Below are 14,922 nucleotides of genomic sequence, written 5' to 3' on the forward strand. Positions count from 1 at the left end.
AAATATATCTGGGCCAAAAGCGTGAATACAGACCCTCCTCCCACATTGCGTACGTATGGTTTTTACACTTTTCAACCACAATGATTTTTAAAAACATATTTTTATCTGTATATAATTACCAATGCTTCTAATATAAGATTTCTTCAAGAAAGTTTCTTCAAATTATGAATAACACTTTTAGTTGTCTTTCTATTACACTTAATTTAAAATATACTAAATTTAAGTTCCGTATCTTCCTCTGCATATCTGTAGTATATGTGTAAATTTTATCTCATTCTGAGTTGGGGGAAAATATACATAGTTACTCTATAACCAACCTGTGTACACATTATCAAACTTCCTACTTTATTGCTAGGGTGCTGTTACTAATTCGAATTAGATGGACAGCAAGGGTAAAACAGCCACCGCTTCTCTGAAGTAGGTTTGATCAGGTGGAAGGAGAAGTAGCTTTGGAGTCTGAAGTTTTACAGTCCTATCTATAAAAGGGATGAAATGCAGATCTCTCCTGGCTATTGTGAGGATAAAATAAGACAACAGAGGAGGCCTAGTCCAGTGCTCAGCACATCAGCTACTCAGTATTAATCTTTATTCTTTTTCCAGATCTTCTGAGTCAGAAATCCATGGAACATGCACTACCCCACTCTGAACTATACTAACTTAAAGAAATGCTTAGGGAGTTGGAAATAATCACCTTTCACCCATTTTTTTTCCTTGATAATTCCTTTCTCCCTCCCACCACGACCACCATAAATACGATAGCACACAAAAGTTAAAGCATACAAGAGGATAAATGCAGAAAAGGTTTACAATTAAGGGGAGATGGACTGTACTTCACATGCTTAGTTATTTACTATGTTTTTGAGTGATCATATCATTAATGAAGAACTCTGAGAAAACTTTATGGATGCTATCCTATCAGTACTCATTCCATCTCCACAGGAGAGGAAAAAAGCTATATTCCATACAGAGAATGAAGCAGAAAGAGAGACACCAAATCTGGGGAAAGGCCTGGAAGCTACCAAAAAAACAAACCAAAAACAATCTGTCCTCCAGCAATGGGTTGGCCGAAACCTGTGAAGAACCCACCCTAATCATTTACCACATGGCACTTTCATTTTCCAAGGCTACCTGTGTGATTTGTGTGGCTCAGATGGTGAAAGAAATGTCTTTCTTGGCAATGCACTACTTCATAATACATGGAATGCAACCCTGAAAAAAGTAATGCAAAAACAACAAAGTCCAACCTGCATAGGTGTACCCCCACTTCTGTCTAAGGGCAAGCTTGGTGATGGGAGGAGGTAATGCTGCTGGTAATTTTTAAATTACCTCGGTTTCTAATTATTTTTTTCTAGAAAACTATAGTGAAGTACAGATCATGCAGGCTGATGGAAGAATAAGATCGTTGCAAAGGATTATTCACAAACCTATTTTCATATATTTCCATAACTAGTAAACGGCACCCTTTGAACTTTGTAACACTTTCAGGTGACATTTTTAATTTAAAAAGTAAATGTAGTTGAAACACACTGAACTGAAACTCTGATGACCCGAGTTCTAGCCCTCGCTTTACTATTTAATGGCCATGTGGCCTTTGGCAAATTATTAAAATTTAAATTTAAAATAATTTGAGACTGAGTTTCCTCATCTGAAAAATGGGGGCAATATTAACTGTCCTATCTTCTTCACATAATTATTATTTGAAATAAATGTAAATCATATGTGGAAGAAGATATGACATCATTAGTACTGTATGAATATAAGCAACAGATACATAAAAATACATCTATTTCTCTGAGATAATGCTACTAATATTATTTATACATCGACAAGTGGAATCATGAAACAACCTTTCTGATCACATTTTCCTGATCACATTTAAAACAAAAATTAAAAATCCAAGCTTCCCTCTTAGGCAAATTCTCACACTCTGGCACATATTAATTATATGATAATAAAAACTGAAAATATCATTCTCATTGCAATAGTCTCATACATATTTTCCTGGTCATTAGGTATAACAATTCTTATGATACAGGTAAATACTAAAAAATCTAACACATACATCAAAACTCTTAATTTTCATTTATTGGACTTATTAAAATACCTATTTTATGAAATGTTATTAATAGTAAACTGAATGGGAGAACTCTATTCATAGTTTAAAAAATAAATTGTAGAACGGATAATCAGGAAATCTAGAAATAAACAATATATATCTCAAAAATGCAAACTTAGAATTTAGTGAGAACCAGAAGCTTGGAGAGGAGACATACACCTATTAAATGATGTACATCTGGTGAGCATTTTGACTTCTTTGTCTGCTATTAATGCAAAAGCAGTCATTGTCTCCGGTTTACTTACTCTACATCTCAATACGCCATTAAACTTTAAACTCTCCCCTTCTTTGGAAGCCAAAGCAACAGAATCTGAATTTTTCTGTAAGAAAAATAATTTTTCTTCACTATTTTATGGAAAGACAAGACTAAAGTCTATGATCAAAACAGGAAAAGTAAAACCTTAAAAATAATGCTCTGAGCACTCTGCAATTTTACTGCCCAAAATAGAACCCATACAGTCCATGTTACCAAATGAAAATTACAAGTCTGTAAACATGAAGTTGAATTATAAAGTAAAAGATTTTTTAAAAAAATTTAATGGGGATAAATGAGAAGAAAGACTGTTAACTGATAGGTGTTTCTTGTTTATTTGCTATTATATTTTCTTCAATGACAGTGTTTTGAATGACTACCCAAACTAATTTGAACTTGAATTTGAGTATAAAAAGGAAAAACTTTGACTTATAAATTATTGGGCATGTTTTATTAAACAGAATTGTCTCATCCTTCAAATTAAGAAGTTAATAATAATTTTTGATAGATTATGCTTTTGACTAAAAGCTTTAAAAAACTGGTTTAAAAAATTGGTTGAGTCAAGCCCCAGCACTCTCTTCTTTAACACTGAAAAGAACACTGAAGACACTTTGGTGGTATTTAAATAGACTTTTAAAAAAATATTTTTGAAATATAATTCAACTTTTAAACAGCTTCCAAAGAATTCAGTTCAATACTATGCTTCTTCTAATGCAATTTATTTCTTCAGAGTATTTTTGTTTTGCAAGATAATGTATTACCTTCCACGTTATAGAATTTCTAAATAAAAATGCATATTCAAACTTTGAATTTTCTAACACTTAAAAAATGAATTATAGATCATCAAAGCCTTCACAGAGTCACTTGGCTAACTCTATCTATAAAAGGGGGACATTCAAGCAAAAAGGAAGAATAAATTCTGTCCTTCCAGCAGCATGCTCACTGAAGAGGCCACTACAGGTGCCCGTGCCCTGGCTTCCACAAGGTTAACCTCCTCCAAGAGTTATGCATCGGCCAAGGCAAGTATCATTGTATTTGATTCTCTTTGCCACAAAGATCAAACACCTAATGATTTTTCATTTTCCTTTTCAGGACTGAAATCCAGAGCAATTGTTGCTCAATTAAAGATTTCCTCCTCTTCCCTCTTGATACCATCTGCCTGAAACTACTGTCCCCCACAAAACACACATGAACACACCCCACTGAATCACAGAGATGACACACTTAGCTCAAATAATAACCCGTAAAAACTCTGACCAATTGCTCATCTACTTTTGAGGATTTCATTAGCAGCCTTGGAAGAGTAATTCAGCAGTAAACAGCAAATATTTACAAAGTCGAAAAATATTAAATATATATAAATAGTTCTATAGAAATCTGATTTTCAAAGTTTTAGTTTTAATAAATGTGCCCAAGTTACTATCCTTTTATGCACACTTCACCATTTACATCCTCTGTTTTAAAAAGTAGAGCAACCTCCATAAAATAAAAACATTTACTCAAAATAATAGTGTAATGTTAATTTTGATATGCAATTAGTTATAAATCTTTTAATGTCCATTTAAAATTTTTCTTCTTGAAAAATATGCTGTATTTTAGATCATTATGTATGAAAGGTATTGTACAAATATTGCTAATCTTCTCTCATCTTCTCTGTATAAACGGTAATCTTGGGTTAACATAATAAAAGACAAAACTCTGAGACCATCCTTTACTGGTTATCTTATACTCAGGCATTATTACAAGGAATCATTATCATTTAAAAAAATACAATTTGTCAAATGTATTACACACCAAATCACCTTTCAGAATTAATGTTTAGGTGCTCAGCCATTTAATACTTTTATAAACTTCTACGATATAATTTAAAATTGATATAAATTTGGAGAATTGAAAAATCAAGCAGTATATAAAAACTATTTTGATTTGTGGATTTCAAAGGTTCCAATATTTAACTAAATATTGTGAAAATATTTAACTAAGTACTGTGAAAACATCAAATGATCAGTCTTTTAAAAACATAAAGTACAATTTCAAACCTATGTTATCACCTTAATTATCAAGTAGTTTTTTTTCTTTATTGCTTCTCTTTTAATTCTAATACTTATCTTTTAAAGGTCACAAAAATGTGTGATTCTCAGACATTATCTAGAACCACATGAAAAAATTATTAATCTTTTTTAAAAGGGGAAACTAAATGTCCAACTCAAAGCCAAATCAAAAGCAACCTGACAGCTAAATATAAATTTTATATTAATATGTTATATCCACACATGGAATCTATATAATTAAATGCAGGCATTAATTTCCAATTCAAGAAAATTCTTGATATAGGAGGCTACCATATGATTTTAACCTAATAAAGTCTTTTCTGTTACTACAAAATGAAAAAATTGATGCAGCAAAAGACTTTGTTGCAGGGGAGGGCTTGAGGTTGGGTGGGTTTTTTTTTTTTTTTGGTATTTAATTCAACTATACACAATGTAGTACATACAAGCAAAATACAATTGAGATACTGTTTTCTTTAACATTCCTATAGGAGACCAAATTCATTTGCATTGGAGAGAACACAATTACCAATTTTTAAGTCATGAAAGACAAATTCATAGCTTTTTCCTACACTACCTCATAGTATTCACACCATCTCAGTGAAAGCATGTCTAGCACCACTTAGTTACTTCCTAGAAGTGGGCAGAAATTGCATTTTTCAAAGTTTTGTTTCTCACAGAATCATTCAACTTTAGTTACAAAGCACATTCAGGTTAGCATATGCCTTAACTGCAACATGTGTTATGTGCATGTGTGTAGATATAGTGTGTGTGTGTGTGTGTGTGTGTGTGTATGTATATACCCATGCACAAACAATCTCATCAATATCAAAAAATGATATTTCTATCAAGGAAATTTCCACAACTTTCAACAGAATTTTAAAGCCCTTACAAAGTTTTTCCTCTTTAAGAAATCTTTGATTCATATATGCTACCAAGAAATATTAACAGAGAAAAAAGATCCAAAGATTTTCATTCAATGAAGCCTGAAACCAACTTAAAAAGTAAAAGAAATAGACGGTTCATACATGGTTTACATTACAATAATTTGCATTTAATAAAAATGAAACACATGGCAAAAAGAAAAGTTTTCTACTTTTGAGTGACCTGAGAAAATAATAGTATCTAATCTGTTACTAAAATAACACATATAAAATGATGCCAGAATGATATTTAACAAAAGAACTAACTGGTAAGCAAATGGCATGCCAATAATTTCATAAGATAAAAACATCTCCTCCCAAAGTATCATTAGCTTAAAAAAATCTGTTTGGCTGATTTTGAGAAGAGAAAGAAATCAAAACAATATAAAGAAAATGAGCACTCAATTGCTGAACTTTTTTAAGTAAGCAAGCAATGAGAATGAATTGTTTTCTGCACATTTTCACTTCAACTAACACAAAAACCACATATAGAACTGACTTAGTGCTGACAAATTTACTCTTAACTTGTTAATTTTCATGGAAATGCAACAAAAGAACACCAAAATAGTCACCCTATAACATAAAAGCTTTGGTTTCAAATGTCACAGTGCCCTCCTTTTTTAAAGCCACCATAGTGGTAGTTCCCTGTACATGAAAACATACAGCTGCTTCATCCCAGGAGTCTGAGCTCAGCACACAACATCAGTCATTAGCTATCCCTCCTTTAGCCTGCAGTACAAGTAACTAATTTCTGCATTTTAAACTAATAAAGGAAAGGAAAAAAAAAATCAAAACCATCCAATCAGAAATGATGTAACCCCCTACAGCAGCAGCTTATGCATACATCTGGTATGTCAGACGTCTTCAGTGTAGTGAATCATACACAGCGCATTTTAATCTACCTCCTAGGTATTTCACATCACCCACATGTTCAAAGAAATCCTGTACTAATAAGGCTCTTATAATAATTTAGATTATTCTTTATTTAACTAATACTAAAAATTTAAGACATGCTTTTAATTCTAAACTTTTATATAAACACCACGAAATTATTTAAATGACATTCCAGTAACAGCAAATAACCTGCATTTTGAAACAAAAAAGTCAAAAAGTATATTTGTTAATAACTTTAAACTAGTATTTCACTTATATTGCCACATTAAATAATGTACTTTGCAACATGAAATGAGATATCGACTCACCAAAGTTAAAATAGTAGTGATTTTTTTTTTACTAATTATAACCCCCCGAAAGGATTCAAGACAGCTATCTAGCCAATAGAAGTAGGCATTTATAGAAACATAGCCTATCAAATATTTTAGGTGGTTCTTTCAAAACTTGTTCAGTATGTTCAAATTTTCAGGTGTTGTATGATTATGATAAGCAATTTAAACTTACAATAAACATTTAATATATCAGAAAGCTACAACATGGATTTCTCAAGCAAAAAAAAAAAAATCTTAAAGAAAGTATACAAATTTAGAATACTTAATTGAAAACCCAGTTACACATTCTCTTTTCCTAGAGAGAACTGGCTTAATATTACACACGAAACTGCAAATCATAACTTTTACCTCTTTTTTTAAAGGTATTAAGTAGTTTTCTGTCATGCCACAGAATTATTTGCAAACAAAAGATATTCTGCTGCTTACATAAGATGAAAGATATCTGTAAATGTGCACACAATTTAAAAACCGCTTTAACAAAATATCTAAGTCTTCATAAAATTAGAAGTTTGTTTTAAAATCTACTCAATCCTGGCAAAATTCAAGTGGTTACACTATTAAATATCACAGATTATAAAGATGGTAAATCAAAGATTTCACTTAAGAGTCTCTCTAATTCAGCTACTTAGTGACTAATGGTGAAGAAATGTATGTGAAGGGGATATAAACTAAGTTACGACACATAGGAGGAAAAAAATCTAGAATGAGTAATAAAGGGCCCATATTTAAAGTCCACAATAAACTTTACAAAAAGATGTTCTCCTTCATTCTCTCCTCATAGAGATATTTCTCATGTAAGCAAATCACTGGAGAAATCTAACCTCCACAAACCCTTTTACTCCTTCATTAACAACAGTGCACTTAAATATAACTATAGATTTCACAGTGATATTTGTTTAGCCTCAAACATATTTTAAAAGCTACAGCAACGACAAAACGCTCAGAAGCAATAATCAGTCTCAGTGACTACAAGTCTGCCTTTTAACTGCCATCCAATCCAAACAACCCACTTCTTTAGAGTGCTATGCAAAATACTGATCCCTTTACTGAATAATTTTATTATTCAACATTAAGATATCTAAAAAAGAAAACTAATTAATCGCGAAGTTTAGTTAAGCAATTTAGCTGACACAGTAAATATTTACTCTTAACATCTCACAGGAAGTCTTAACAAGAATTTGTTGCCATTGTGCAGGATAGGGGTGGAAGGCAACTTTTGATAAACAAGTTAAACCGTCCCTGCGAATTTAACAGAGCTAGTGTTCAACACTCCCCCACCCCCAATAAGGCACCAGATATTTTCCAAGACCAGTAAACACCTTATATAATGAAAGTAAAAAAAAAAATATGTAACTTCCTAAACTGTTATCTTCACTAACAAAACAAAGAAAAGCCTTTTTTTAAAACTACAAAAGCACATTTTTAAACTCTATTTTTTAGTTATACGTAAGCTCAATCACAAAATAACTAAGCAAAATATATTTACCTGAGCTTTTTAGAGACTGAGTAATCAACTTCCATGATTTTCCCATGCAATTCCACTTTACCTTTAAAACAGAAATTAAAGCACTCAGAACCTTCCTCATATGAAAGCGACGGGGGTCTAGGAGGGGCACGCACAGAACTACACGCTCCGGCTCCGCCTTCGGGCACCCTCAAGGGGTCTCCTACCCTGCTCCAGCTGGGCAAACTCGGTTCCCAGTGGGAAGAAAGATGAACGCCCCGAGTCTCGGGACGAGGTGGGAAGGGTGCGAGCCCGGATCCGACCCCAGGTATAGCTGTGGGTGGCATTACCGGAAAAACAAATTTAATAAAGAGCGGCGCCAATTTGAAAGGATGAGCTCATTTGAAACTCAAGCTGCAAGGCTGGCACGGCACCGCTTCTCTCGTCCCCCACCTCTCCATTCCGCTAACCCGGGTCCCGAAGCCTCCGCTGCGCCCCACTCCCTGCCCTCTCTTCCCGGTGGCCCCCAGAAGACGCGCAGAAGCCCCCTGGGGTCCGCTGCTGCGAGAGCACAGTCCCTGCCGGCTTCTGGGTGTCACCTTGGCCTCGCCGCCGCCCCGCCCCCACCCTGCGCGCTGGTGGGGAAGGGGCTCTAGCCTGGGCCGGGTTTGGGGGGCACAGGCTCGTGGTCTGGGGGCGAGCGCGGCTCCGGGCGGTGCGTGTGCGAGAGAGAGTTGGTGAGTGCGCGCGCGCGCGTGTGTGTGTCGCTCTCCGTCTCCCGTCTGGGTTCCAGCGCGCTCGCGGGCCCCCCGGTCTCCTCTTTCCCGGTTCTCAGCCCGGGCCCCCACCGAGTTGAGACAGGGCACCTCGTAAAAAGGTGCTTCTGGCCGAGCGGGAGGCGGGGGGACAGGCGGCGGAAAGCCCCCAGCCCCGAGTTCTTCTCAATAAAATCGGACAAAAAATTCAGAGAAAAATAGGAGCGCTTGAGAGAAGAGCGAGAGGGGACTGAGGTTCCGGAGAAGACCGAGAAAGATGTGCCGTCGTGCAGGGGGCTGGGGTTCGGGGAGCCTCGAAACCTCGGAGAGGGTGATCACAGTGGAGCCGAGGGGGTGAAAGTGGGGACTGCAGGTGAGGTGGGAGGTAAATTGGGGACTGAGACTGGGTGGTCTGGAAGACGCCGAGGCTAGAAGTCCTGGGCACGAGGCATCAAGGTATATCCGGTCAAGCGAGCAGATGGTGACTTGGGGGTCCCCACAAAAGGGGTGACGGTAAGGTCAGAGAAGAGGGGGATCAGCTATGCTGATGGGGTGGGGGGACGGAGATAATGGGAAACCAGGGAACGAGGGTTTTGGGAACCCTCGGGCGGCAGACAGGGGTCGCCCCGGGCTGAGTCCCGGAGGGCAAGGGGTGACACCAGAGCTGTGGGGGGAGGGGAGCGAGCCGTCCCAGGAGCGGGCCGGCGGTCAGAGTTGAGGGTCTGCTGCGTGGAAGTGAGCGTGCGGGCTCGAGAGCCCTCGCCCGGCGCCGCCTGCGGGGCTCGGCCTGCCTGCGGGCGCCGTCCCAGCCGGAGCGGGGAGAGGCGGGGGGAGGGGGACAGCGCCGAGTGCTCACCCGAGAGGGTCTCGATGGCGCGGATGGCCCAGTTCTGGTCAGGGTAGTCCACGAAGGCGTAGCCGGACTTGAGCAGGACCTGTCCCGCCAGGGGCAGCTTTCTGTCCCCGAAGAGCTGCCGGAGGTCTTCGGCGGTGACGGCGGGGCTCAGGTTCCCGATGTAAAGCTTGTTCATCATCCGTCTCTTCCCCGAGAGCCCGCGGCTCCCCCGGCCCGGTACCCGGCGCTCCTCGCCTCCTCCGCTGCCCTCGTCTCTCCTCCTCCTCCGCCCCCCCTCCCCGCCCTCCGCCCGCCCGCCACCCACCCCCACCCTCAGCCTGGCTCCCCCCACCGCGGCCGCCCGGCCCGCCCGGGGGCAGAGGCAGAGGCGGAGGCGGGGACTCGGCGCGGCTGCCTCCTCGGGGCAGAGTCCCGGGCCGGGCGGCGGCGCGCGGACAAAGCGCTCTCTCTGCCTCCCTCTCTCTCCCTCTCAAGGCGGTGGCGGGAGGAGGAGCAGCGGCGGGCGGCGGCAGCGCACCCCGCGTGTGTCTGTGTGAGAGTTTGTACGGGCGTGTGCGCAGCCGAGAGTGAGCGAACGAGCGCCCCCTCCCCGCCCCGCGCCGCTGCGCCCCTCGCCTCGCGCCCCCAGCGCCCCGAGCGCTCCGCGCGCCTCCTGGGGCTTCTGCCCCGCGCCCAGCAGGCAGAAGCGGGTCGCGGCCCGGGTCTGTGGCTCCCAGGCGCCAGCACCCCGGGCCGGCGCGGCGTAGAGGCCGGGCCGGCGGCGGGGCGGGGAAGGCGCTCCCCGGGCGCGGGTGGGAGTGAGCGAGGGGGCGCGAGGGAGCGGCTGGGAGCCGCAGGCGTGGAAGGGAGAGGGGCTGTGGGAGAGCGTGGACAGGGGTGTGCGCAAGGTGGACCGGATGTGAGCGCCGCTGCCGGGGCGAGCGGGAAGGTGTGTCTCGGAGGTGAGAGGCGAGGGCTGGCTGGGAGACAACAACTTTCTCGCGGCGAGTTGGTCGAGTCTGGCGCCCTGCGCATTCTCGGGAGGAGCGCTTGCTCCGAAACCAGCTCCCCGCCCCGCTCTGCCGGCGTCCCGGAGGCGCGTGTGGTGGAGAGATCGCGGACCGGAGTCGGGACGCTTGGGGCCCGGGACTGGCCGGACCTTACGGACCGTGCACCGCGGGGAAGTTGCTCCGGCTCTGGGCCTCAGTTTCCCGGCCAGTGTGGGGAGATGGAAGGCCAGAGCAGTCACATCCCCTCCGCCTGCACCCGGTGCGTCCGGAACCTCGCGGCCGGCGGCAGCCTGACGTTGGCAGCTGCTCTCTATTCTGGGAAGTGCCGAGGGCTTCCCGAGCGGCCGCTGCGAAGCCAGGTGGCGGGGGGGAGGCGCGCAGGGAGGGGGCAGGGGCTGCGGCGGGGAGGACCGACGCTTGCTGCACGGCTGCGAGGCCGGGTTCAGTCCCAGAGCCAGGGCGGTGGGAGGCGAGGGTGACTAGAAGCGGAGGCGCTCTGGCTGTGTCGGAGTTCACCGAGCTTTGGGAAGGGCCCGGAGAGGAAAGAGGTCCTTGCAAGCGGAGGAAACAACGTGACCGACGGAAGAGGCAGGGTTCGGGTGAGAGCAGCCCAAGCCGAGGGTCTAGGGAAGGAGCCAGAGAGGCTGGAGGCCAGTTGCGAGTTCCGGGGCCCGGCTGGAAGTCTGGTGGTTAGAGCTTGGTCCAAGCCAGGAAATGAAATTCTACAGGAAAGGACAAAAAAAAAAAGCAGTTTTCAGAGATGAAGAAGCAGAAGACGATTCCAAGATCAGAACTTATAGGGGCCATGGAGGGAATGATTTGACCGGAGAAATGTTAGTCTTTTTGAGAGCTTTGGGGATGTCTTGTTAGAGAAGCCACAGTGAAGTGATGGAACAGGTTTGGGTCTCCTGTCTTGAGTTGTGAAGTCCTACCTTTTCCAAGTTTTCCTATTGATGAAGGGGGCGGGGCGGGGCAGGGAGCATGGTTGTTTAAATATATATGTTCCCATCCCCTTGCTTTGAAGACTGACTCTGTTGAGCCTGGATGTTGTATTTTCCATGGGTATGCCTAGGTGATTCTTGTCTGAAAAAGCCTGGATTTTGTATTTTCTACGGGTACACCTAGGTGATTCTTGTCCGGAAAACACTGGTAGTGGAAGGTCCGTTGCCCAGACCTTTCTCCTTTCTGCCCCCAGCTGTGTAGCCTGGAATGTACCAGCATCTCTGAGCCTAAGATTCTTCATCTATAAAAACAGGATAAAACAACCAACCCTTAGCATGGCTGTTGTGAGGGCTTCATGAAAGAAAACTGAGTAGTGTATTGAAACACAGTAAACACACACTTAGTTCTTTCTTTTCCCCAGAAACTCATTAGCTCTTGGTGGAGAGGTCTTTAAATTACTTATCCAGAGGAGAAAATAGATATTTGCAGTTGCTTAAATTCTGACTTTGGCCTCAAATATTCACATATTTTCTCTCTAGAAAAGGAGTTAGATTTTACTGCTCCTGGAGTTTAAAATGGACTTTGCCATTATCCCCAAACTAATAGATAAGCTAGGTATGGCTGCTTCCCTACCAAAATGTAATGGAGAATCACGGATGAAATGTGTGCATAAATTTCAGCAGACTGAGAGCTAACTATTGTCATATTATTTACACAAATGTTATGGTATGCTTACCTTTGTATTATAGGGTAGCATGTTTGCTTATTTTATTTCTAGTAATTCAGAGTTACACGTTCTAAAAGAGAAATGAGATTGATAGGGATGATTGGTCTCATTGTACAACTTACTGTTGTAGAGTATTTTCAGACATGTCAATTCCTTGGTTCTACTGCGGAACCACAAACATTTAGCATGGATTCTCTAGTGAGCAGCAAGCATTTAAGGATTCTTGGCAGAGGTGGCTTCTGGTGAACTCTTCTACCCTGTTTCACTAGGTCACCGTAAAATTTTTTTCTAAGAAATAACTACTCTTTGCTGTAATTTGTGTCTTTTGCCTGCTGGTGGTTTGTAAACAGTGGTACTGCAGAGGAGTTGGAATGGTAAGAGTAATGGAGGACATCTCTCCACCACACCTCTAATGTGTATCATCCACAGTTCCTTCTCTTAGAATGCAGAGTTGTTCTTCATCGTGGGTGGGGACAGGAAGGGGACAGCCTCCAAATGCAAAACCAGAAACCCAGAGGTCATTACCCTTGCCTGACAAAAGTTTATTTTCTATCTGCTTTCTCCTGAGTTCCTCTAACTCATCCCTTCATTTCAAAGATGAAATGGAGATTGATCTGGACTGAATTTATGCCTAATGAGCCAAGTTTTTGCAAATATTTAACTGAGGTCAGATTTTGGAGAAATTCTTATAGTAGGCACATTACTTTTTAAAGCATGTATTAGCTAACCTTTTCCTCAGGGGTTTCAAAGACAGTATAAATCCTCTTGGTTTCTCAATGATTCTTTTGGGCAGGATGGTGATAAGGCAGCTAGGGAAAGACTTCTTAGTGTCACTTTGCAGATAGGAAAACCAGGGCCTAGGAAAATAGAATTTCTTCATGGTCATACAGAGGGCTAGTGAACACATTTTAGCCTCACAACAAGCCAGTGAAATGTTAAGGCTTCATCTTGGACCTTCATGACCAACATATTTCTGTCCATGGACAGAACACCTTCTGATAGCATCACTGTGGTGACTTTAACCTTTTGAATCTGCAAAACTGTGGTGGAAGTGTTTTTGCTTAGCTAATGATGGTGGTCAGTATGGCCAATGTATCTAGGTAATGTAAGGAGTTGGGAAGGAAAATAAAGCCTATTTGCTGTAAAGTTGAGGGAAAAACAGTATTGGATGATGTCAACACCTGCCTGCTGGAAATGATTTGGTGGTAGGTTAACCACCTTTACCTTCCTTTTCTTGAGTTGGCAGAAGAGAAATTGGCTGGCCTTCGTTAATTCACCTGAGCTTCAGATTCTTCATTTGTAGGATAGCCCGACCTACTTCCTCACTGTAAACTCCAGCTCCCCTGTACTTTTCATTTTTTCCAAATACTGGGCCATCTCAGAGCCTTGCCCCTTTGCATATACTGCTCCCTTTCACTGGGATGAGTTTCTTCCCCTGATAAACTCCAGCCTCCTCCTCTGATTCGACCCCAAGATACACACTGCACTTCATTTATACAGGTAAAAAATATACCTTGTCTAATGGTGATGGTTGCCTGACTTGCAAAAATATACTTTAAAAAACCACTGAAGTATACATTTTAAATGGGTGAATTTTATGGTATATGAATTAAATGTCAATTTTTAAAAATTGTACGAGAAAAAAAGTCTCTTCCCTACTGTATGCTGAATTTCTGGGGAAATGAGAGCTTGTATTTTCCATCCTTTGGCCAGTATCAAAGCTGGCAAATAATAAGGGCTCAAGTAATATCCATTGATTAAACAATAACCGTCTGAGGTTTGCTCTAAGGATTAAATGAAAATGTATGCAATGGTACCTATTTTTCACAATGTTTGACATGTAGCAGGAGGAAATGTTCACTTCACTCCCCTTGTTGAATTCATTTATTCACAGCATTACACAATGTTAGGCACTAAGAATACAGAAATGGATAAACATCCTGTTCTCAAAGAGTTTATGATCAGTGGTGGAGGTAGATTAATAAACAGATTATAGTTAGCATTAGAGATGCCACAGTAGACTTTGTCAGTATAGAGGAGCGACCATCCCATTCAGCCCAAGCTCAGGGAGGGGATCATCATTGAAGAACTGATGTTGGAAATGGGTTTTGAAGAATAAGTAGGGGTTTGAAGAATAAGGAGGATAGAAGGATTGACAGGAAATGGATCCTCAGCAGAAGGAATAGCATATGCAAAGACACAGAGACATAAAGCATATGCTCTACACCTAAAACCAAATCCAAATGTGGATTTAGAAATAAGTTTGAGAGAAAGCGTACTCAGAAAATAATGGGGGAAAAACATTTTCAAGATTAAAGACATGGATCTCCAGATTGAAGGGGTTTACTGAAGACGCAGAACAAAAGATCCAGAGCAAAAGTACATCATGGTGAAATTTAGAACTCAATCAAATTATAAAAGCATCTGGGAAAAAATAGATCACATAAAAAAGATTTTTAATATTGCAAACTATGGCATCAGATAGGTACTAAACTTATCAGGGTGATCACTTCGTAAGTTATATAAAGGTCTAATCACTATGTTCACTTGAAACTAATATGTCAACTATAACAAAAAAATTTTAATTTTAAAAAGGATTTGGAAAGAGATTGGGAAAATTTTTCTAAAACAAAGGAGTCTAGA

The 14,922-nt window shown here is 41.4% G+C and overlaps 1 protein-coding gene across 7 annotated transcripts in view; it reads right to left on the reverse strand.

Moving 5' to 3' along the window:
- Positions 1–9,894, reverse strand: part of IGF2BP2 (insulin like growth factor 2 mRNA binding protein 2) — a 154,857-nt gene extending 144,963 nt beyond the window's left edge. For 3 of the 7 annotated variants that reach the window (XM_039850715.1, XM_039850720.1, XM_039850719.1), the window contains exons 1-2: positions 9,622–9,891; positions 8,053–8,113 (exon numbers count right to left, since the gene is read on the reverse strand). In XM_039850715.1, the coding sequence (XP_039706649.1) occupies positions 8,053–8,113; positions 9,622–9,799 (239 nt within the window). In that variant the 5' untranslated portion in view covers positions 9,800–9,891. Of the gene's footprint in view, positions 1–8,052; positions 8,114–8,237; positions 8,368–9,621 lie in introns of those variants that run through there. The other 4 variants (XM_039850714.1, XM_039850718.1, XM_039850716.1 and 1 more) reach the window with 4 other exon arrangements.
- Between the last annotated feature and the right edge of the window lie 5,028 nt (positions 9,895–14,922).

Source organism: Pteropus medius, unplaced genomic scaffold (assembly GCF_902729225.1).
Source record: "Pteropus medius unplaced genomic scaffold, Ma_sr-lr_union100, whole genome shotgun sequence".
Taxonomy (NCBI): domain Eukaryota; kingdom Metazoa; phylum Chordata; class Mammalia; order Chiroptera; family Pteropodidae; genus Pteropus; species Pteropus medius.